This window comes from Cervus canadensis, chromosome 14 (assembly GCF_019320065.1).
Source record: "Cervus canadensis isolate Bull #8, Minnesota chromosome 14, ASM1932006v1, whole genome shotgun sequence".
Classification (NCBI taxonomy): Eukaryota; Metazoa; Chordata; class Mammalia; order Artiodactyla; family Cervidae; genus Cervus; species Cervus canadensis.
Genome location: NC_057399.1, coordinates 4,172,841 through 4,196,364, shown reverse-complemented (window position 1 = coordinate 4,196,364; position 23,524 = coordinate 4,172,841). Strand labels below are relative to the sequence as shown.

At 39.0% G+C, this 23,524-nt stretch overlaps 1 protein-coding gene across 1 annotated transcript in view; it reads left to right on the top strand.

The window, feature by feature from the left end:
- LOC122452778 (disintegrin and metalloproteinase domain-containing protein 20-like) overlaps positions 1-2,755 on the top strand; it is a 51,869-nt gene extending 49,114 nt beyond the window's left edge. Inside the window, exon 3 of the mRNA XM_043486415.1 lies at positions 2,613-2,755. Coding sequence (XP_043342350.1) covers positions 2,613-2,755 — 143 coding nt within the window. The remainder of the gene's footprint in view (positions 1-2,612) is intronic.
- Positions 2,756-23,524: the final 20,769 nt, after the last annotated feature.

Genomic DNA, 23,524 nt, shown 5'->3' with positions numbered 1-23,524 from the left:
ATATGAATCAGTGTCAGCTTCAGCCTGGATGACATTCCTGACTTTGAAGAAACACAGCCTTAAGGTTCAGGATCATGGCCATGACTGTGCTGCAGAGTTGCTTCCACTTCCATGTCTTCCAATTCAAAATGGATGGAAATATAAAAAATATCCTGAATATACTCAAAATGTTCACTGCTCTGAAATGCAGTGGAATTCCTTGACTTTCTCTTTTTTTATTTTTCCAAGTAAACATAAACTTTTGGATCACGGGAAATTGGTTTTTAGATATTTCTTAGAATTTTTTGACATTTTTCTTGCTCGATTAGTGATCCAATATGCATAATTGTTTTTACACAAAAATGACTCTAAAATCTGCCCAAAGGATTGAATTTAAGCAATTAATACATGATTTTTTTTAATACATGATTTTTTATCCATTTGTTAGCTTGGTTACAAAATAGTGTGCTATTTTCCCAAATTCAACCAGTTTTGCTTTATTCTTTAATTTGCTTCCTTGTTTTACCACTGGATATGCAAAAGTGAGACAGAAAAATTAAAAAGAGAAGAATAAAATCCATTTTAAATGCCCTAGACTTTTCCCAGAGGCTCTAAAGGATTTGAGTATAGGCAAGAGAAGTTGTATTTGTATTGCCTGGAAGTAGTTGCAGTGGCAAATTTAAGAAAAATAAGCCATTCTCTGTCTCTTCTCATTATGTGAAAGCAAAAGAAATTTTTCTTAAAAAAAGACATATCTCATAAAGAAGAGTCTTTTCTTTTCTCTCTCCTCATTATTTTAACTGGAGATATCATTTTCTCATGGTGACGGTGGGAGTGTGACCCTGTGTCACCTACCACTCCTCATTACATTTTAGCCTAATAGGAACAGGGGCAATTTCAGGCTTGCTATTAGGTGATTGCAAATGTGCTTATTATCTGTGTCTCCTCTGAATCTGCAGGAGCACAATATGTTCCATCTCTGGTTTTGTTTGCCAGCAGGAAGAAAATATTTTTTCATGGTCCCTGTTTATGCCCAGCTCTCATGGGGTGAGAATACCAGATCTTACTACAAAAAAAACAAGATTAAATGATGTGTCCTCCACATTAATAAATTCATAAAGCTTTATTAACAGCGTATGTCAAGTACGTTAGTATTTTCTTTAACTCCAGAATTAAGGAGGTATACACTTGATTCATTACAAATATGCTTTTTCTTCTAATGGTATTTGCCAAGTTATTTATCTATAAAATGATCATTTAAAACATTATTTTTCTAGGCTTTGTGAATTATAAATATCTTTTAAAATTCACATCACTTCTTACACATCAAAACAGAAGCTAACTTACTACCATATATATGTAAAGTACCCTGTTTAGAATCTCCCTTACTTAAGTTGTAAGGAAGATAGTGTTCCCTACTAATCTTCATTTGTTCTGAACTAAGAGTATAAGCCCAAATTCTTAATTAGATGTATACCCTTCTAGACGTTTAGTAAATTTCAAATGCAAACCAAAATTTCAGTCTGTGATCTGTTGTAGTAACTGCCATATCTTTAGTTCAGGGCACAGTGTTCGGCATCCAGAAAATGTTTACTAAATAAATGAATGAATGAATGAGTGGGCCTTCCATTTTTCTCCTCTGATTTTACTCAGCATCGATCAACACGAACAAAAACACCAGGGAAAATTTTAAGCAGGATGAAAACAACCTAGTGGTCACCAAATGCTGAAGGAATTTAGAATCAGGTATGTCAAGATAAATCTTGAAGACAAATCCTTAGCAAACTCAGTGACACAGACATTAACAGATATGCAAACTTTAAAAGAAAGTATGTGTTTCAGTCATTGTGCTTTTAAGTAAAAATGCATTTCCACAAGCAAATAGTCACCATTTTAGCTTCTTGATGAAGCAGTATTTCTACATTTTTACACAAAGCATTTTTCTTGCTCTCTTTATCTGCTCTTTTACCAAAAAACACTTTTCCCTCATTGAAAACTTACTTACAGTATAGTGTTCACCCGGGAAAAAGGTCTCAGCTCGGCTTACACTTTATAACTGTGAATTCTATTTCATCAGATTAGTTTTAATCTATTCAGACAACATACATGTTACTGTATAGGAATAGGGAGGGAGGCCACCCAGAACAAAAACCATGTCACGTGGAAGCTTCAGCTTCCTCTACAAACAAAAGCCACTTCACTGCCCTGTTTCTGCATCCATTCATCTGTGGTCCATACTCAACGTTTGGTTTATTGCTTTGTTTCCCAGTTCATTCATTGCCCAGTCATTTATTTTATGCCTTGACATCTCAGTCCATTTATATGAGTGAACTGAAGGCCCACCGATCTGCTGCTGACTCCCTCTTGTGTATTTTCCATTTCATTTATTGCATGTGTCTGCTCTGATTGGTTCTTTTTAATATTTTCTCTTTGTTGATGTTCTCACTGGTTCCTCCATTGTTCTCTCAAGTTCACTGAGCATCAGACATGACCATCGCTTTTAACTCTTTATCAGATAAGTGCTTATCTCCATTTTATTGAGGTTTTTCCCTGGAGTTTTATTGTTCTTTCTTTGGCACAAATTCTTTTGTCTTTTAATTTTGATTGACTTTCTGTTTGTCTCTATGAATTAGGCAATACAGTTGCCTCTCCCAGTCTTGAAGGCATGGCCTTTGTGCAGGTGCATCCTTGTGTGGACTGCACGTGCGCAGTGGTTTTGACGAGAGGACTGGAGCTGGAGCCCGACATGGGTCAGGACTTTTCCTGGGGCACATGAGGGGCTGCCACCTTGACGGAAGAGCTAGAGCAAGAGCCAGGTGTGGGACAGTGGGCATGCTAGGGTGGTCATGGCAGGCTGGCTAGAATGCCAGTTTCTTTTCCACCTGCTGCCTCTGAGCTGGGACTCAGAGCAAGTGAGTTTGTACGTAAGCCCATAAGAGTAGAGTCTCAATTTCCTCTACCCCTCTGACTCTCTCCGTAAGCCTTGCTTGTTTGCAAAGTCAGTTATAGGGGCTCAACTCTTCTAATGCTGGTTCCCAGGGCTGGGGGTACTCAATGTGGGGTTTGAACTCCCTGCCCCTTGGAGAAGACCTCCAAGTCTGTAATATCAGCCACTGCTTGTGAGACACTGTGCCATGAGTGTGTGTACTGACTAACTCCTGTCTCTGCCCCTCCTACACATCTCAATGTGGTTTTGTCTTTATATCCTTAATTGCCGAAGAGCCGTTAAGCTAGTCTTCAAGTCAGAGAGAGTTGTTCTGCATGTAATTATGGTCTGGGTATGTGTGGGGGAGAAAGTGAACTCAGAATCTTTCTACTCTGCCATCTTGATCCTACCTCCCTGGGGAAATACTTCTCATTAAAGCCATCCAAGTTCAAAGATTTAAATTCCAAAGACAGACTAGAAAACACTGTCAAGGCACTGCTGCTTAGATTACAGAACTGTGCAGTCTAAACACTGGCACTGAGTCAGCCATCTGGGGGCTAACTGGACATCATATGTGTTCCAGTCATAATGCACGTCTACCCATGTGCCTTTTTACTGAACTTTGACATTTATAACAAGGAGCAGCTTCCAACATACTCAAAAACCTATAGTAGGAAACAAAGAGTTAATTTGTACAAATCATAGGCTCTACAGTATATGAAAATAAGTTCAACAGGGGGCCAATTTCTTTCCCAAGTGATTTTTAAATGTTTAGTAATAATGATAGCTACTATTTGCTCAGCACGTATAGGCAGACCTTAGAGATATTGCAGGTTCAGTTCCAGATTACCACAATAAAGTGAATATTGCAATAAAGTAGGTCACACAAATTTTTTGGTTTCCCAGTGCATATAAAATTCATGTTTACACTATACTGTAGTCTATTAAGTGTGCAATATCATTTTGTGCAAATATGCACAAACCTTAATTTTAAAATGCTTTGTTACAAAAAAAAAAAGAAAAAAATACTAACCATCATCTGAGCCTTCAATGGGTTGTCATTTTTTTTTACAATAGTAACATCAAAAATCACTTATCAAAGATCGCCAAAACAAATATAATAATAATGAGAAAGTTTGAAACAGTGTGAGAATTACCAAAATATGACACAGAGACACAAAGTGAGCAAATGCTGTTGGAAAAATGACACCAACTTGCTTAATGCAAGACTGCCACGAACCTTCAATCTGTAAAAAACATAGGATCTGTGAAGCTCAATAAAACAACAATAAAATGAAGTATGGCTGTATTTTGCGCACTGTCTGAATTACTTTATATATATTATGATATTTAGTCTTTATCATAACCCTGTGAGATAGGTACTTTTACCAACTATTATTTGTAGTTGGGAGAAAGGAGAGAAGAGATTAGTAAGCATTCCCAGAACATGGGAGCCAATATTCAACCCAGAAAAATACAAAACCCGAGTCTGTGATTGCAACCACTAGACCAAGAGTCAAGAGTATGCTTTTCAAACCTAATTAGACTTCAGCAGAATGAAGTTCAAAACTGTCACAACAATTAAAAATCACCTGTTATTATGTAACCTCATTTACACAACAGCTAATAAAGCAGAGTTGTCAGATGACACAGAACATGTACTCTACTTTATAATCGTGCACATGTAGATCAGTGCATACAAAATGCAGAGATGGGGCTTGCATTCAGTGGACAATTCATTTTCTAGCAAATCAATAATAACCATGCTACACAGACGAGAAACCTGTGATGCTCCAACTGACTCCCATGCCCTCCTTATCACTGAGCACATGAGGAATCCTTGTGAACACAAGGGACTCTCTTGTGTCCTTGGATGAATGGACCAGAGATTACAGCCCAGGCCATAAGCAGGAATCCATAGGGTAGACAAAGGTTTTTAAGATGGCCTGGGCAATAATCTTGCCTCCTAAGAAAAACAACCAATACTCAGGTATCACTCAGATACCTTCCCTTAGGGACCCTGAATGTGAGATAATTAAAAAATAAAAGTAGTTATTTGGTATGAAAGTAAAAGAAGCTATTTTAAGAAAGTTATATTAGTTTCTCACTCCTGCTATAACAAATTATCACAAACTTAGTGGTAAACAACACAAATTTATTACCTTACAGTTCTGGGGGGAGAAGTCCAAAATGGGGTTCACTGGTCTAAGATCGAGGTGTTGACAGCACTGGTTCTTTCCGGAGGCTCCAAGGAGAGGATTTATACAAGGAATAAATTTCCAGCTTCTGGAAGCCACTTGAGTTTCTTATCTATGTCCTTTCAGACATAGCATTGTTCTGACCCCTGTTTCCCTCCTCACACCTCTAACTTTTCTGCTTCCCTCCTCACCATTTAAGGACACTTGTCAGCAGGCCCACCCATATAATCCAGGGTTATCGCTTCATTTCAAAATCCATAATTATATCTGTGAAGTCTGTTGCTACTTGAGGTAAATATATTCATAGATTGGAGGGAATTAGGACGTGGACTTCTTTGGGATGCCATCATCCTGCTTATCACAAGTAGAGTGCAGGAGATAAGAGTTAAACTCTGCAACCCAATGGAATCCCACTTCCACCGTGGACCAGCTGTGTTAGCTGGCAAACTATCTAACTTCTATCACCGTTTTCTCCTCTTGAAAAAGGGAATCATGATAGTACCTACCTTATAAATTTGAGATTAAATGGACTCATATGAAAAATTTAGAACAGTGCTTGGCATATAGTAATCACTGTATAAATGATCTTTAAGACAAGAAAAAATTAGTTTTTAATACTCTCTTTAAGACAAGGGACATACAGGGAGAAGCTGAGGGATGGTTGACATCTAATATTTCTTAAAATGCTACTAATGCAACATTCTATATTCCCCTGCTAGATCACCAGGAAAAAAAAATAATCTTCCTCATTCTTCAAGTTCTAACACAGGTGCATTACCCTTCCAAAGCCATTTATGATTCCTTATTCTGCACTAGACTTTCCTTCAGCTGTGCTCCCGAATGAACTCTGGTCATCCTGGTAATTGCTCTTTAATGTCGACCATCTCTCCAGCAGACTATTATACTGATGTCTCAAGGGCTTTTTGTAGGATGGATGGATGACAGAGGTGGGTGAAATCAATGGATAAAAAAAAATTGGCCATCAAAACCTGAGTCTTTCAAACCCTTAGATGTGCTTCACTACAAGACACTCAACAATTTTTTAAGTATTTCAAGAGAGATTTGAATCCGTAAAGACAGTGCCATTTTCTCTGCATCCTGATCCCAGTTTTATAGAAATTCACTTGAATGACAGAAATGCATCTCACAATGAGCTTTCCTGATAAAAATTTAAGTTTAAGGAACTGTGGACACAAAATGTATATAAGATTCATCACCACACTTAAGACCTTCAGCACATTGCTAGACTGAAATTGTTAACTTAGAAGATCAGTTATGCCTTTTAAGTCATTCCTTCAAGTAAGATCTGTAGTGGAAAATAAGCAAGACATTTTCTAGTCTTTTATTATACAGGTATATTTGATCACAGAAGCAGTTGTATTATATAACTGTTTATTGTTTCAAGAAGTGTCTTGTCTTTATCCAGAAAGATTTATTAGTGAATCTAAGAGGATTTTGTTTGTTTTTTTCATATTGTTCTTTTGTGAACTCATTTTTCCATGAGTTTCATCATAAAAACTGGTTACATTTGAGAGCAACGGAGTCAGACGAATGTAATTTTTTGTTGATAGTATTGAGGGCAAGAATCCCCAAATCCCAGTAAAAGGAGACTGCTGTGGCATCACTGTGAAAGGCCAGGATTCAAGCAAGAGAGGAGCCTTTAAAAGTCTCTCCACAGGAACCACTTGTCATTAATAACTGTAGCATTCCTAGTGGACCCCTAAATGACAAAACAGAAAGAGCAGTAATTCTCTCCTGGTCACCAAATATTTGGAATAGAATTATTTTGCATGTTAAGACCTATTGAAATCATGAAAAGATTTTTCTTAACGATCAGCTAAGACAATATTTTATTCCAAAGGTTTCTATGTCCATTGTTAATGTCTTTATACTTTTCAAAACCAGATAATATTGTGTTTCTTTTAAGTTACTAGAGTTGCATGCACACTCTTCTATCTGGGGCACCTCACAAAAGGATTGGCCTCACTAAAGAATTCTTGCTACTTGCCATTGTTGTTAGTTCTTGGCCTGTTTAATGCTTCCTAAGCATACCCTTTCTTGCATATCTTTATGGAAAATAAAACTAGTGGATTAATGATCATAGTAAAAGTTAATAATAACAGCTAGTTCTCTGTTGAATGCCTGTTAGTGATAGGGTTAAACTGAATATATTACCTAATTTAATTCTAATGAGATTTTTGAAAGTATATATCAGTTTCTATTCTATTTTGTGGATGAACTTTTCTGAAATTTTCATACAGTAAACAATTTGTCCAAGGAGATAAATCTAATAAATAACAGAATATAAATTATGAGACCTAAACCATGGTATTTTCTGATTTCAGAGCACTATTTGTTAACTATCGCCCTCTACCCTCCCCTCAAAACACATTCTCTAATGACCAATCCACCAAACATTCTTCTTGCAAACGTCGATTATATATAAAGCATTGATCTAGGAGCTGAGTTTCATTTTTTTTTAAAGGAAACCAGTATTAGATTGTTCTTTAAAGACTTGGGATGTACTTTTCTCAGCCATCAAATGCCATTAACAGAAAAAGATGTTGTTTTTTTTTTAAGTGAGGCAATGTGCTCAAGGATCATACAAAATAAAGAAGACACTTCTGACTCAGGAGAAATCTAGAAAAACCGCCAAAGGGAAGCACAATTTGAGCTGACCTTTAAGGATAAAAGAATTTTGACGCAAATAGTTTTACTTGTTTATTTGTTTAGGAGTAGTACAATTTCAGAGTGTTAGTAAAGACACTATGCTTCAGAGGCTGTAATGGAAAATAATGGTAAGCAAATAAACAGAAAACCAAATCAGTCTGTGTCATAAAGAGCAAGAAAACTATCTGAATAAACTCTACCAGCGAGATACCACTCAGATGGCTGTGAAACAACAGACTTCCCCAAGGTCTCTTAATAAATAGATTCAATGAAAAGTAAATCCTGTATAAAGACAGAGGCTTCCCACATACACCACCCTGCCTTACCGTCAGTCCACAAATGCTGCTCTCATGAGAGCTGCAGGGAATAAAGCCTGGAGCTATTAATGAACGGGATGAGTTAGAACAGGATGAAGGGGAAAGGCTATTAATGCGGGAGCAACTTGCAGAGCTGACCCCAGAGGATAATTGCTACAGAAGGTGCTTCCTCTCTGATAACCTTCATGCTCCAAGATCATCCCCAGCTGATGCTGAAGAAGAAAACTGTATCACATTTTTTAAAACAGGTTCTTGTAGATACAACCCAACATAGGTCCCAGTTTCCCTGTCAGAGTCAAATGTATATATTTAGCTTCAGAAATACAATATGCACGTCCACGACTGCAGTGTTAACATTTCTTATGGTTGATCTTGTAAGGGTTTCTGGCTCTTTCTCACTACTACTAGGCACAGAGTGGAAGGCTAATGAGGACCTATTGTGGAGCACGGGGCACTCTCCTCAATGCTCTGTGGTGACCTACATGTGAAGGAAGTTCAAAAAAGAGTGGATATAGCTGACTCCCTTTGCTGTTTAGCAGAAACTAACACAACATTGTAAAGCAACTATACTCCAATAAAAAGTTTTTTTAAAAAAAGATCAGATCATCACGTCTTTTTTGACATTTAGATTTGCCTACACTAAAAACAAGTAGTCAGTATAAGGAAACAATTCTCATTTATTTTCATTTGCATTCTTGTTCTTTTGCAATCACCAACACAAGAGGAAATATCGAGTTAATTTTAGTCACTGCCAGCACTGTAGCCGAGCTTGCCCAGGCCCTCCCCAGGACCTCACTTTATCCTCTTGATTCTTCTTGCTCTAGTGGTGAGCACCTTCTACTTTCAAGGGGGCTTCTCATAGCAGAGGTTTTGGAAGCCCTTATCCATTCCACAGAGCTCACCTTGCTTTAACACTTGGAAAGAGATGCAGCATCTGCTGGGAAAGACCATGCTGATCCATCTAACCTAGTCTCCATGGCTCCTTCCTTTGTCCCTACTCATAATGACCCCCTGAAGTATTTTCCTCACAAGCTTAATTTCCTATCCCCACAGTATGACTTTCTTTACGACATCATCTGTTCAAGCGTGAATCCCATTGTGGATCAGGGTTAAGTCCCTCAAAGCTCCTTTGTGCTTAGTTGCCTACTCATGTCCAACTCTTGGCAACCCCATGGACTGTAGCCCACCAGGCTCCTCTGTCCATGGGGATTTCCCAGGCAAGAATACTGCAGTGGGTTGCCATGCCCTCCTCCAGGGGATCTTCCCAGCCCAGGGATCAAACCCAGGGGTCAAACCCAGGTCTCTCACATTGCAGGGAGATTCTTTACCAACTGAGCCATCAGGGAAGCCCCTTCAAAGCTCCTTTAAACTCTTTCAAATTAGGACATGTGTTGGGGCCTCTGTATTTGAAAATTTGAACTTTTCATAGTAGCTAAACACTTTTTCAGAACATACTCAGATATTAAGCTCATCCACCCGTCACAATCTGCTGTCCTCTAAAAGACCTGTCAGTTAAAACCTTAGGTTGACACAGACCAGCAAATCAAACCTGCAAAAGGTGGAAAATTCCTGCTGAACCCTTGTGACAATGGCAAATTCAAGGTTAGAAACTGTGTACAAAGATAAAACAAAATGACTCTAATAATCATTCCTTCTAATTCATCAGCAAAGAGTTTTGCAATTACCAATTCTTCCAACCCAAGTCTGACCCCTCAAGCAGAAGTTACATTTTAGGCTAAAAATGACATGATAAGCAGGAGAAAACTAGGGACCAAAACTCGATTAGGTCTACAAGGTGTGCTGGCAGCTCAAACCAATCTAAAAGCACCCAATAATATTCAGCATGTAGTGTATATTATCAAGGGTGAAACAGATCGCCAGCTCAGGTTGGATGCATGAGACAAGTGCTCGGGGCTGGTGCACTGGGAAGACCTAGAGGGATCGGGTGGAGAGAGAGGTGGGTGGGGGTATTGGGATGGGGAACACATGTAAATCCATGGCTGATTCATGTCAATGTATGGCAAAAACCACTACAATATTGTAAAGTAATTAGCCTCCAACTACTAAAAATAAATGGAAAAAAAAATTCAGCATGTAGTTTTTTTAGCTTTGTACTTCCTCCTGTGTTTAGAATAATACAAACTTTGTATAAAAAATAAACTTTATATAAATATAAATATAATAGTATAAAGAAAAACTCCATCTATTATAATAGCACCCTACACTGATACTTGCCTGTCTCTAGCCAAAGGTACCCTATTTTTCTAAGCAGTTTTGTGTGGGTAATTCCTGTGTGCTTAACTCTTTGACTTTTGTTTAAATTGATTTTAATTGAACTTAACTATATAACTATATTTTCCTTCCTTTGATTGAACGTACTGAGCATCCACTGTTACACACTTGGCACTGGAAATACCATATTGAAAATACAGACATTGCAAATGCCCTCAATATTTCCCACCTAGCAAAGAACACTGATAGTTGCATGTAGTTGTTAATAATTGCTGTAACTGAAGACATGGTTGACACAGAGCATGACACAGAACATGAGATTAAGAATGTGCATATGTTAAATCTAATTTAATTCTTTATGTCTACATAATTCAATTCATGAATCCTGGATTTACTTGTGGCTTTAGTATGAAAAATAAAAATTCATCTTATGAACAAAAGTCATAAACAATGTGCATTAACCTTTCTTAAAAAGTCCTTACTTACTAGGATAAGTTCGGTTGGATTTTTGTTCTAGATATTCACTGAACCAGAGTAAATAACTGCATATTGAATTGAGGCAGCATTGGCAAAACAATTGAGATAGATTTTCTTTCCAAGAATTTTCAATATTTTTGTATTCAAATGTTTACTTTTTCACATATGCAAACATAACTATTGTTGCCAAAGTGTATTAATAATCACTCTGTTCAAAATCTTACAAAGCTGAAAATGAAAGGCATGCATTATTTTAATAGTACGTTTAGAGCTACTCTCTGGAATGAAAATATCAAATTCAGAGTGCATCCTCACCTTGCAAAAAGAATAAGTGGAAAGAAATGACATGAATGAAATTCATAAAATGAATGTGAAAATAGACTTTGAGTTTTTAGCAGTCAGATGTTTGTTTATAAGTTAATGTTCAGTGATCCGGGAAAGCCTGGCTAGAAGCTAATCCCCTGGGCTGCACTCACCTCTCTTCACCCTATCTAGAAACAGCTCAATAGGCTAAAATTATTCCCTTTTTGAAGATGCCAAGAAAGAACAGTGTTACGCAGCAAAGCAGAGTCTCAACAAATGAATGAAATAATTAACTATAAAAAATTAATTAAATATTACTTACTAAAGTGTAACTGACAAGAATAATCACTTCAGGAGATGATGGACTGGATGGCTCTGTTTAGCAAAGTTCAATAACTGAGCTAAAAGAGACCTTTCTGACAGAAACATTCTAGAGATGTAAATCACAACCTATGAAGAATATTTTGAAAGCCTCAAAGCTTAATATCAACTATTTGCAACAAATTTGTTTGAGATTACAAAAACCAAGACATTAGAATTGAAAGTTCTCCATCATATAAATTTGGTGGAAAATCTGTAATATCTTAATTATAATTATAAATACATAAAGGTATACATATGATTATAAATATTTCTATTTAACTATAGAAATAAATTATACATGATTTAATATACTTGAAAATTATACCTGATTATGTTAATAAGAAAAATACCATTTCTCGCAGAAAACTGAGCTAAAATAATGAAATGTAGATTTTCTTTTACCATATATCATAAAAAGGTAAAACTCTTTAATAACCAATTGTGGCAAAATAATGGTGAAAATATTATTCTTCTATACTTATTCTTTCCTTTATTGAATTCAATCAATTCAGTTCAGTCACTCAGTTGTAACCACCACTTTGCAACCACATAGACTGCAGCATACCAGGCCTCCCTGTCCATCACCACCTCCCAGAGTTGACTCAAACTCATGTCTATTGAGTCGCTGATGCCATCCAACCATCTCATCCTCTGTCGTCCCTTTCTCCTCCCACCTTCAATCTTTCCCAGCATCAGGGTCACTTCAAACGAGTCAGTTTTTCGCATCAGGTGGCCAAAGGATTGGAGTTTCAGCTTCAGCATCAGTCCTTCCAAAGCATATTCAGGACTGATTTCCTTTAGGATGAACATTGTGGATTTCCTTGCTGTCAAATGGACTCTCCAGAGTCTTCTCCAACACCACAGTTCAAAGGCATCAATTCTTCAGCACTCAGCTTTCTTTATAGTCCAACTCTCACATCCATATATGACCACTGGAAAAACCATCTAGTGATGGAAATTTGTTGGCAAAGTAATGTCTCTGCTTTTTAATATGCTGTCTAGGTTGGTCGTAACTTTTCTTGCAAGGAACAAACGTCATTTAACTTCATGGCTGCAGTCACCATCTGCAGTGGCTTTGGAGCCCAAAAAAATAAAGTCTGACACTGTTTCCACTGTTTCCCCATCTCTTTGCCATGAAGTGATGGGACCAGATGGTATGATCTCAATTTTCTGAATGTTGAGCTTCAAGCCAACTTTTCCACTCTCCTCTTTCACTTTCACAAAAAGGCTCTTTATTCTTCTTCGCTTTCTGCCATAAGGTTGGTATCATCTGCATACCTGAGGATATTGATATATCTCCCGGCAATCTTGATTCCAGCTTGTGCTTCATCCAGTCCAGCGCTTCTCATGATGTACTCTGCATATAAGTTAAATAAGCAGGGTGACAATATACAGCCTTGACAGAATCCTTTACTTATTTGGAACCAGTCTGTTGTTCCATGTCCAGTTCTAACTGTTGCTTGTAGGCCTGCATAAAGATTTCTCAGGAGGCAGGTTAGGTGGCCTAGCATTCCCATCTCTTTAAGAATTTTCCAGTTTGTTGTGATCCACTCAATCAAAGGCTTTGACATAGTCAATAAAGCAGTAGATGTTTTTCGGGGACTCTCTTCCTTTTTCGATGATCCAACGGATGTTGTCAGTTTGATATTGAGTTCCTCTCCCTTTTCTATATCCAGCTTTAACATCTGGAAGTTCACAGTTTATGTACTGTTGAAACCTAGCTTGGAGAATTTTGAGCATTACTTTGTTAGCATATGAGATGAGTGCAATTGTGCAGTAGTTAGAGCATTCTTTGGCACTCCCTTTCTTTGGGAATGAAATGAAAACTGACCTTTTCCAGTCCTGTGGCCACTGCTGAGTTTTCCAAATTTGCTGCCATATTGAGTGCAGCACTCTCACAACATCATCATTTGGGATTTGAAATAGATCAACTTGAATTCTGTCACCTCCACTAGCTTTGTTCGTAGTGATGCTTCTTAAGGCCCACCTGACTTCACATTCCAGGATGTCCAGCTCTAGGTGAGTGTGAGTGATCACATCTTCATGATTATCTGGCTCGAGATCTTTTTTGTACAGTTCTTCTGTGTATTCTTGCCACCTCTTCTTAATATCTTCTGCTTCTGTTAGGTCCATACCATTTCTGTCCTTTATTGTGCCTGTCTTTGCATGAAAAGTTCCCTTGGTATCTCTAATTTTCTTGAAGAGATCTCTAGTCTTTCCCATTCTATTGTTTTCCTCTATTTCTTTGCATTGATCACTGTGGAAGGCTTCCTTATCTTTCCTTGCTATTCTTTGGAACTCTGCATTCAGATGGGTATAACTTTCCTATTCTCCTTTGCCTTTAGCTTCTCTTCTTTTCATAGCTATTTGTAAGGCCTCCTCAGACAACCATTTTGCCTTTTTGCATTTCTTTTTCTTGGAGATGGCCATGCTCCCAGTCTCCTATACAATGTCACTAACCTCTGAACATAGTTCTTCAGGCACTCTGTCTAACAGATCTAATCCCTTGAATCTATTTCTCACTTCCACTGCATAATCATAAAGGATTTGATGTAGGTTATACCTGAATGGTCTAGTGGTTTTCCCTACTTTCGTCAATTTAAGTCTGAATTTGGAAATAAGGAGTTCATGATCTGAGCCACAGTCAGCTCCCAGTCTTCTTTTTGCTGACTATATAGAGCTTCTCCATCTTTGGCTGCAAAGAATATAATCAATCTGATTTCGGTATTGACCATCTGGTGATGTCCATGTGTAGTCTTCTCTTGTATTGTTGGAAGAGGGTGTTTGCTATGACCAGTGCATTCTCTTGGAAAAACTCTATTTGCCTTTGCCCTGCTTCATTCTGAACTCTAAGGCCAAATTTGCCTGTTACTCCAGGTGTTTCTTGACTTCTTACTTTTGCATTCCAGCCCCCTCTAAAGAAAAAGACATCATTTTTGGGTGTTAGTTCTAGAACGGCTTTTAGGTCTTCATAGCATCGTTCAACTTCAGCTTCTTCAGCATTACTGGTCAGGGCATAGACTTGGAGGCAATCTCAAAAACAACAGAATGATCTCTGTTCGTTTCCAAGGCAAACCATTCAATATCACAGTAAACCAAGTCTGTGCCCCGATCAGTAACGCTGAAGAAGCTGAAGTTGAATGGTTCTGTGAAGACCTACAAGCTGTTCTAGAACTAACACCCAAAAATGAAGTAGAAGGATAAGAGGCTTATGGAAGGTTCTTGATGGGACAGACTCACTGAGGGGGAAAGTGGGTCTTGTTTTGATGGGTAGGGCCATGCTTCAGTTCAGTTCAGTTCAGTCGCTCAGTCGTGTCCGACTCTTTGCAACCCCATGAATAGCAGCATGCCAGGCCTCCCTGTCCATCACCAACTCCTGGAGTTTACTCAAACTCATGCCCATCAAGTCTGTGATGCCATCCAGCCATCTCATCCTCGGTCGTCCCCTTCTCCTCCTGCCCCTAATCCCTCCCAGCATCAGGGTCTTTTCCAATGAGTTAACTCTTTGCATGAGGTGGCCAAAGTATTAAAGTTTCAGCTTCAGCATCAGTCCTTGCAATGAACACCCAGGACTGATCTCCTTCAGGATGGACTGGTTGGATCTCCTTGCAGTCCAAGGGACTCTCAAGAGTCTTCTCCAACACCATAGTTCAAAAGCATCAATTTTTCAGTGCTCAGCTTTCTTCACAGTCCAACTCTCACATCCATACATGACCACTGGAAAAACCATAGTCTTGACCAAATGGACCTTTGTTGGCAAAGTAATGTCTCTGCTTTTTAATGTGCTGTCTAGGTGGTCATAACTTTCCTTCCAAGTAGTAAGCCATCTTTTAATTTCATGGCTGCAGTCCATCTGCAGTGATTTTGGAGCCCCCAAAAATAAAGTCTGACACTGTTTCCACTGTCTCCCCATCTATTTCCCATGAAGTGATGGGACCAGATGCCATGATCTTAGTTTTCTGAATGTTAAGCTTTAAGCCAACTTTTTCACTCTCCTCTTTTACTTTCATCAAGAGGCTTTTTAGTTCCTCTTCATTTTCTGCCATAAGGGTGGTGTCATCTGCATATCTGAGGTTATTGATATTTCTCCCAGCAATCTTGATTCCAGCTTGTGCTTCTTCCAGCCCAGCGTTTCTCATGATGTATTCTGCATATAAGTTAAATAAGCAGGGTGACAATAGACAGCCTTGACGTACTCCTTTTCCTATTTGGAACCAGCCTGTTGTTCCATGTCCAGTTCTAACTGTTGCTTCCTGACCTGCATACAGGTTTCTCAAGAGGCAGGTCAGGTGGTCTGGTATTCCCATCTCCTTCAGAATTTTCCACAGTTTATTGTGATCCACACAGTCAAAGGCTTTGGCATAGTCAATAAAGCAGAAGTAGATGTTTTTCTGGAACTCTCTTGCTTTTTCAATGATCCAGCAGATATTGGCAATTTGATATTGGTTCCTCTCCCTTTTCTAAAACCAGCTTGAACATCTGGAAGTTCTCGGTTCACGTACTGCTGAAGGCTGGCTTGGAGAATTTTGAGCATTACCTTAGTAGCGTGTGAGATGAGTGCAATTGTGCGGTAGTTTGAGCATTCTTTGGCATTGCCTTTCTTAGAGATTGGAATGAAAACGGACCTTTTCCAGTCCTGTGGCCACTGCTGAGTTTTCCAAATTTGCTGGCATATTGAGTGCAGCACTTTCACAGCATCATCTTTCAGGATTTGAAATAGCTCAACTGGAATTCCATCACATCCACTAGCTTTGTTGGTAGTGATGCTTTCTAAGGCCCACTTGACTTCACATTCCAGGATGTCTGGCTCTAGGTGAGTGATCATACCATTGTGATTATCTGGGTCATGAAGATCTTTTTTGTACAGTTCTTGTGTTTAGGAAATCTCTAATCCAATTTCTGCTGAAGGGCGGGGCTATGTTCCCTCCATTATTTGACCGGAGGCCAAACTATGGTGGAGGCAATGAAGATAATGGTGACCTCCTTCAAAGGGCCCCATCCATGCACTGCTACACTCAGTGTCCCAACCCTGCAGCAGGCCACTGCAACCCAGGCCTCTGCTGGAGACTCCTGGACCCTCCCGGGCAAGTCTGGCTCAGTCTCTTGTGGGTCACTGCTCCTTTCTCCTGGGTCTTGGTGCATTCAAGTTCCGTTTGTGCCTCCAAGAGTCTATTTCCCCAGTACTGTGTAAGTTCTGGCAGCTCTATGGTGGGGTTAATAGCGACCTCCTTCAGGAGGGCGTATGCCATACTCAGGTCCGCCGCACCTGGAGTCCCTGCCCTGCAGCAGTCCACCGCTGACCTGTACCTCCACAGGAGACACTCAGACACAGTTCTGTCTCAGTCTCTGTGGGGTCTCCGGGTACTGGTGTGCACAAGGTTTGTCTGAGCCCTCTGAGCATCTCTGGAGGGTATGGTGTTTGATTCTAAACATTAATTTGCCCCTCCTACTGTCTTGCTGGGGCTTCTCTGCCCTTGGACGTGGGGTATCTCCTCACATGAACAGTACAAAAAGGCAAAAAGACAGGACACTGAAAAATGAACTCTCCAGATCAGTAGGTGCCCAATATGCTACTGCAGAAAAGTAGAGATATAACTCCAGAAAGAATGAAGAGATGGAGCCAAAACAAAAACACCACCCAGTTGTGGATGTGACTTGTGATAAAAGTAAAGTCCAATGCTACAAAGAGCAATATTGCATAAGAATCTGGAATGTTAGGTCCATGAATCAAGGCAAATTGGAAGTGGTACAACAAGAGATGGCAAGAGTGAACATAGACATTTTAGGAATCAGCAAACTAAAGTGAACTGGAATGGGTGAATTTAACTCAGATGACCATTAAATCTACTACTGTGGGCAAGAGTCCCTTAGAGGAAATGGAGTAGCCCTCATAGTCAACAAAAGAGTCCGAAATGCAGTATTTGGATGCAATCTCAAAAATGACAGAATGATCTCTTATTTTGGGGGGCTCCAAAATCACTGCAGATGGTGACTGCAGCCATGAAATTAAAAAACGCTGGCTCCTTGGAAGAAAATTTATGACCAACCTAAACAACATATTAAAAAGCAGAGACATTACTTTGCCAACAATGGTCCATCTAGTCAAAGCTATGGTTTTTGCAGTAGTCATGTATGGATGTGAGACTTGGACTATAAAGAAAGCTGAGTGCCAAAGAATTGATGCTTTTGAACTGTGGTGTTGGATAAACCTCTTGAGAGTCCCATGGACTGCAAGGAGATCCAACCAGTCCATCCTAAAGGACTGAATATTCATTGCAAGGACTGATGCTGAAGCTGAAACTCCAATACTTGGCCGCCTGATGTGAAGAACTGACTCATTTGAAAAGACCCTGATGCTGGGAGGGATTGGGGGCAGGAGGAGAAGGGGATGACAGAGGATGAGATGGTTGAATGGCATCACCAACTCAATGAACATGAGTTTGAGTAAACTCTGGGACTTGATGATGGACAGGGAGGCCTGATGTGATGCAGTCCATGGGGTCGCAAAGTCAGACATGACTGAGCGACTGGACTGAACTGAACTGAAACACTATAATTCGGCAATTCCACTCTGTACTCTCAATTGCACTCATTTCACATGCTAGCAAAGTAGTGCTCAAATCCTCCAAGCTAGGCTTAAACAGTACATGAACCAAGAACATTCAGCTGTACACACTGGATGTAGAAAAGGCCATGGAACCAGAGATCAAATTGCCATCATCTGTTTGCTCACAGAAAAAGCAGGAGAATTCCAGAAAAACATCCACTTCTCCTTCATTGACTATGCTAAAGCCTCTCACTGTGTGGATCACAATAAACTGTGGAAAATTCTTAAAGAGATGGGAATACCAGACCACCTTACCTGCCTCCTGCGAAACCTGTATGTAGGTCATACAGAGAAGAAACAACAGTTAGAATCAGACATGGAACAACAGACTTTTTCCAAATTGGGAAAGGAGTACATCAAGGCTGCATACTGTCACCCTGTCATTAACTTATATGCAGAGTACATCATGAGCAATGCCAAGTTGGATGAAGCACAAGCTGGAATCAAGACTGCCAGGAGAAATGTCAACCTCAGATATGCAGATGACACCACCTTAATGGCAGAAAGCCAAGAGGAACTAAAAAGCCTCTTGATGAAAGTGAAAGAGGAGAGTGAAAAAGCTGGCTTAAAACTCAGCACTCAAAAAACTAACATCATGGCATCTGGTCCCATCACTTCATGACAAATAGATGGGGAAACAATGGAAACAGTGAGAGACTTTATTTTCTTGGGTTCCAAAATCACTGCCACATGGTGACTACAGCCATGAAATTAAAAGACACTAACTCCTTAGAAGAAAAGCTATGACTAACCTAGAAAAGAAAGTGAAAGTCATTCAGTCTTGTCCGACTCTTTATGAGCCATGGACTATACAGTCCATGGAATTGTCCAGGTCAGAATACTAGAGTGGGTAGCCTTTCCCTTCTCCAGGAGATCTTCCCCACCCAGGGATAGAACCCAGGTCTCCCACAGTTCAGATGGATTCTACACCAGCTGAGCCACAAGAGAAGCCCAAGAATACTGGAGTGGGTAGCCTATCCCTTCTCCAGGGGATCTTCCCAACTCAGGCATTGAACTGGGGTCTCCTGCATGGCAGGCAAACATTTTTTACCAACTGAGCTATGAGGGAAGCAGCTTATGACTAGCAGTTATGACTAACCTAGACAGTGTATTAAAAAGCAGAAACATTACTTTACCAACAAAGGTCCATGTAGTCAAAGCTATGATTTTCCAGTAATCATATATGGATGTGAGAGCTGGACCATAAAGAAGGCTGACCACCAAAGAATGGATGCTTTTTGAACTGCTGTGTTGGAGAAGACTCTTGAGAGTCACTTGGATTGGAAGGAGATCAAATCAGTCAACCTTAAAGGAAATCAACCTTGAATATTCATTGGTAGGACTGATGATAAAGCCAAAGCTCCAATACTTTGGCCACCTGATGTGAGGAGCTGACTCACTGGAAAAGACCCTGATGCTGGGACACATTGAGGGCAGGAGGAAAAGGGGATGACAGAGGATGCGATGGTTGGAGGGCATCACCGACTCAATAGATATGAGTTTGAGCAAGCTCAGAGAGATGGTGAAGGACAGGGGCATCTGGAGTGCTTCAGTCCATGGGGTCGCAAAGAGTTGGACACAACTAAGTGACTGAACAACAACAACCCTCAAGATACTTTCACACAATCATGAGTTGACAATGCAAGATATTAATCAATCACAGCAGTGCTGTGAGGGTGGAAACTTTACAGTTTATCCTAAAGAGAATGGATAATAAAATATAGTAGATATGTACTATGAAAAACTGTGTAGCAGTTAGAATCACTAAATAGATGTCCAAAGATCTATCTTATAAGCACAGAGTTCAAAAAAGTCAAATCAGAAATGAATTATATAACATAATACTGTTTATACAACATAAAAAGACCCCAAAAACCTAAGTTTTCCAAGACTACTTCAATATTCCACTTGTTCACTTTCTTTAATAAATATTTATTAAATTTCTATTTTGCATATCAGTTTCTAGGAATATATTGATGAGCATAACAGATACAATCTACAGTTTCCTGAATTTGAGTCTAGTAGGGTGTTATGAGCTGAATTTTGTCCCCCTAAAATTTATTTGTTGAAATCCTAACCCAGGTACCTCAGAATGTGACTATATTTGGAGGTAGGGCCTTTAAAGGTGTTAATAAGTTAAAATGAGGCCATTATGGTGGATCCTAATGTAATCTGTGTGCTGTGTGTGTCAGTCACTCAGTTATGTCAGACTCTTTGCAACCTCATGGAATATAGCCCACCAAGCCCTTCAGTCCATGGAATTCTCCAGGCAAGAACAGTGGAGTGGGCAGCCATTCCCATCTCCAGAGAATCTTCCCAACCCAGGGACTGAGCCCAGTCTCCTGCACTGGAAGCAAATTCTTTACCATCTGAACCAAGGTAATCTGATTGGTGTCTTTATGAGAACAGGAAATTTGAACACAAAAGAGAAACACCAGGGGTGTGCATTCCCAAAAAAGGACAACAATGTGAAGAGGCAACAAGAGAAGAGCCCCCAGTGCAAGCTAAGGAGAAAGTCTAGGTAGTACATTTTCTAATTTTTTTGCAATTTTTTCATGTTTCCTCTAACACATGCGATATGGAGAAACAGACAATCTGATCTACAAAAAAAAAAAGGCAGAACTTGCATCAACAAACTCCCAGAAAAAAACAATTAAAATTTCCAGGATGCTGATATACTAAAAGAAAATAGCTTGAAAGCAACAGATAAAGAACAAAAGCAGCAAAATGTGAGGAAAGTTGATACTGGAAGAATCTTCACTGGATAAGATCAGTATTTACCCTTGGTCGCTCCTCAGTGCATTCAAAGAGAATGATTATGCTAAGTAAAACAAGTCAGACAAAAAAGACAAATACTATACAATTTCACTTTTACATGCAATCTAAACAACAAACAAAGCAAACACAGACTCATAGATACAGAAAACAAACGGCATGGTGAACAGAAAGGAAGAGGGTGCGGAAGGTGAAATACATCAATACATAAAAGAGGTAGAAATGTCCAATTATAAAATAAGTAAGCCACAGGGATGTATGATATACAGTATAAGGAATATGGTCAATAATACTGAAATTTTATAGGGACAGTGGGTTACTAAACTTGTTGTGCTGGTTAATTCATAAAGGAGGCAAATGTCAAATTACTATGTAATATACCAGAATTTACCATGATATTGTACATAAACTATATTTCAATTCAAAAAGCAACACTTGGAGCAGGAACTGAATGCAAATGGAAATATACTTAATAATTCAATAAATATGATTATAAATGCTCCATATGTTTATGAGAATCACATGAATTAGAAGCTATCAGAATTCCTATGTATGCAGGAGACAAATATAAAACAGTAACAAAACAGCATGTATTTCTGTGTGTCAATATTCATGTTTTACTCATACCAAAGTATTGGATTATATCTTAGCAGATCTGATACATGATCCCAAAAACCTCTGACAGTGCTAGATGAAATGGCCTTAGGAAACAAATGTCCAAATGATAAAATGCACACATATTCATCAGTAATGCAGTGTTCTTAGAATAAAAGTAATCTGAGTACACAATCATGTAGCTCAGTAAAATATAGCAACAATTTTAAGATGAGCAATTTGTGCACAAATACAGCACATTTAAAGGGCAGTAGCAGCTTCATCTGATGAATATGAACAGTAACTTGATACAAACTGTGGTCTTTCATTATGGCTTGGTACAATGAACCATAATTCTATTCAACTTTCTTACTGAAAGGCAGTTTGTTGGGTTTTCTTTTCAAAATCACACTAGCCATAATTTTTATAAAGAATTACATAGAACATACAAGTCACATAATTAATGCCTAAAGGTATATATTTTTAATTCAGTAATTAAATGTTTTGAGATCCTAGCTAGTGTATTCCAGCGCTAAAGGACATAACAGTTGTGTTTTAAACTGTTTTCTATAAGAGACTTCTTACTTGAACCTGATGGATTCTCAGACCAAAACATTTTGAGATCCCTCGAAGGTCATGAAGAATATAGAGAGCATGAGAAGTTTATGTTTACTTGGAATGTATGTAAATCAAATGAAAATAAACTAAGTCCATTCAGTTCACTTCAGTTCAGTTGCTCAGTCGTGTCTGACTCTTTGCGACCCCATGGACCACATGGTGCCAGGCCTCCCAGTCCAGCACCAACTCCCGGAGTTTACTCAAACTCATCTCCACTGACTCGGTGATGCCATTCAATCATCTCATCCTCTGTCATCCCCTTCTCCTCCTGCCCACAATCTTGCCCGGCATCAGGGTCTTTTCAAATGAGTCAGCTCTTCAAGTCAGGTGGCCAAAGTATTGGAGTTTCAGCTTCAACATCAGTTCTTCCAGTGAACACCCAGGACTGATCTCCTTCAGGATGGACTAGTTGGATCTCCTTGCAGTCCAAGGGACTCTCAAGAGTCTGTTCCATCACCATAGTAAAAAAGCATCAATTCTTTGGTGCTCAGCTTTCTTTATAGTCCCAGTCTCACATCTATACAAAACTACTGGAAAAACCATAGCCTTGACGAAACGGCCCTTTGTTAGCAAAGCAATGTCTCTGCTTTTTAATATACTGTCTATGTTGGTCATAACTTTCCTTCCAAGGAGTAAGCATCTTTTAATTTCATGGCTGCAATCACAATCTTCAGTGATTTGGGAGCTCCCCAAAAATTAAGTCAGCCACTGTTTCCACTGTTTCCCCATCTATTTTCCATGAAGTGATGGAACCAGATGCCATGATCTCAGTTTTCTGAATGTTGAGCCAACTTTTTCACTCTCCTCTTTCACTTTCATCAAGAGGCTTTTTAGTTCCTCTTCACCTTCTGCCATAAGGGTGGTATCATCTGCATATCTGAGGTTATTGATATTTCTCTCAGCAATCTTGATTCCAGCTTGTGCTCGTTCCAGCCCAGTGTTTCTCATGATGTACTCTGCATATAAGTTAAATAAGCAGGGTGACAGTATATAACTTTGACATACTCCTTTTCCTATTTGGAACCAGTCTGTTGTTCCATGTCCAGTTCTAACTGTTGCTTCCTGACCTTCATACAGGTTTCTCAAGAGGCAGGTAGGTGGTCTGGTATTCCCTTCTCTTTGTAAGTCATCATCCTGTCAAATAGCAAGAAAGAATATTCAGTATTATTTTAAAACACTAAAAAAGTGTACATATTTATTATAGTTTTAAATTTAAGAGATTTTCTTTTCAGAAATTACCCAAAATATAGTGATTTTCCTTTCTTTAAATCTCCCAAACCGTGGACTCAGAAATAGTCTGAGGCATTTAAGTACTCCAAAGTAGAGTAAGTAAGCTTAAAAAGATTAAAGATGACAACACTAATCCTTTCCCTTGAGTCAACCCAACTAGAATCCATGGTATAAACAATGGTCTGAGTAGTTGTCTGAGTGAAATTAAGCAAAATATTACACGAAAGTCAGCTGA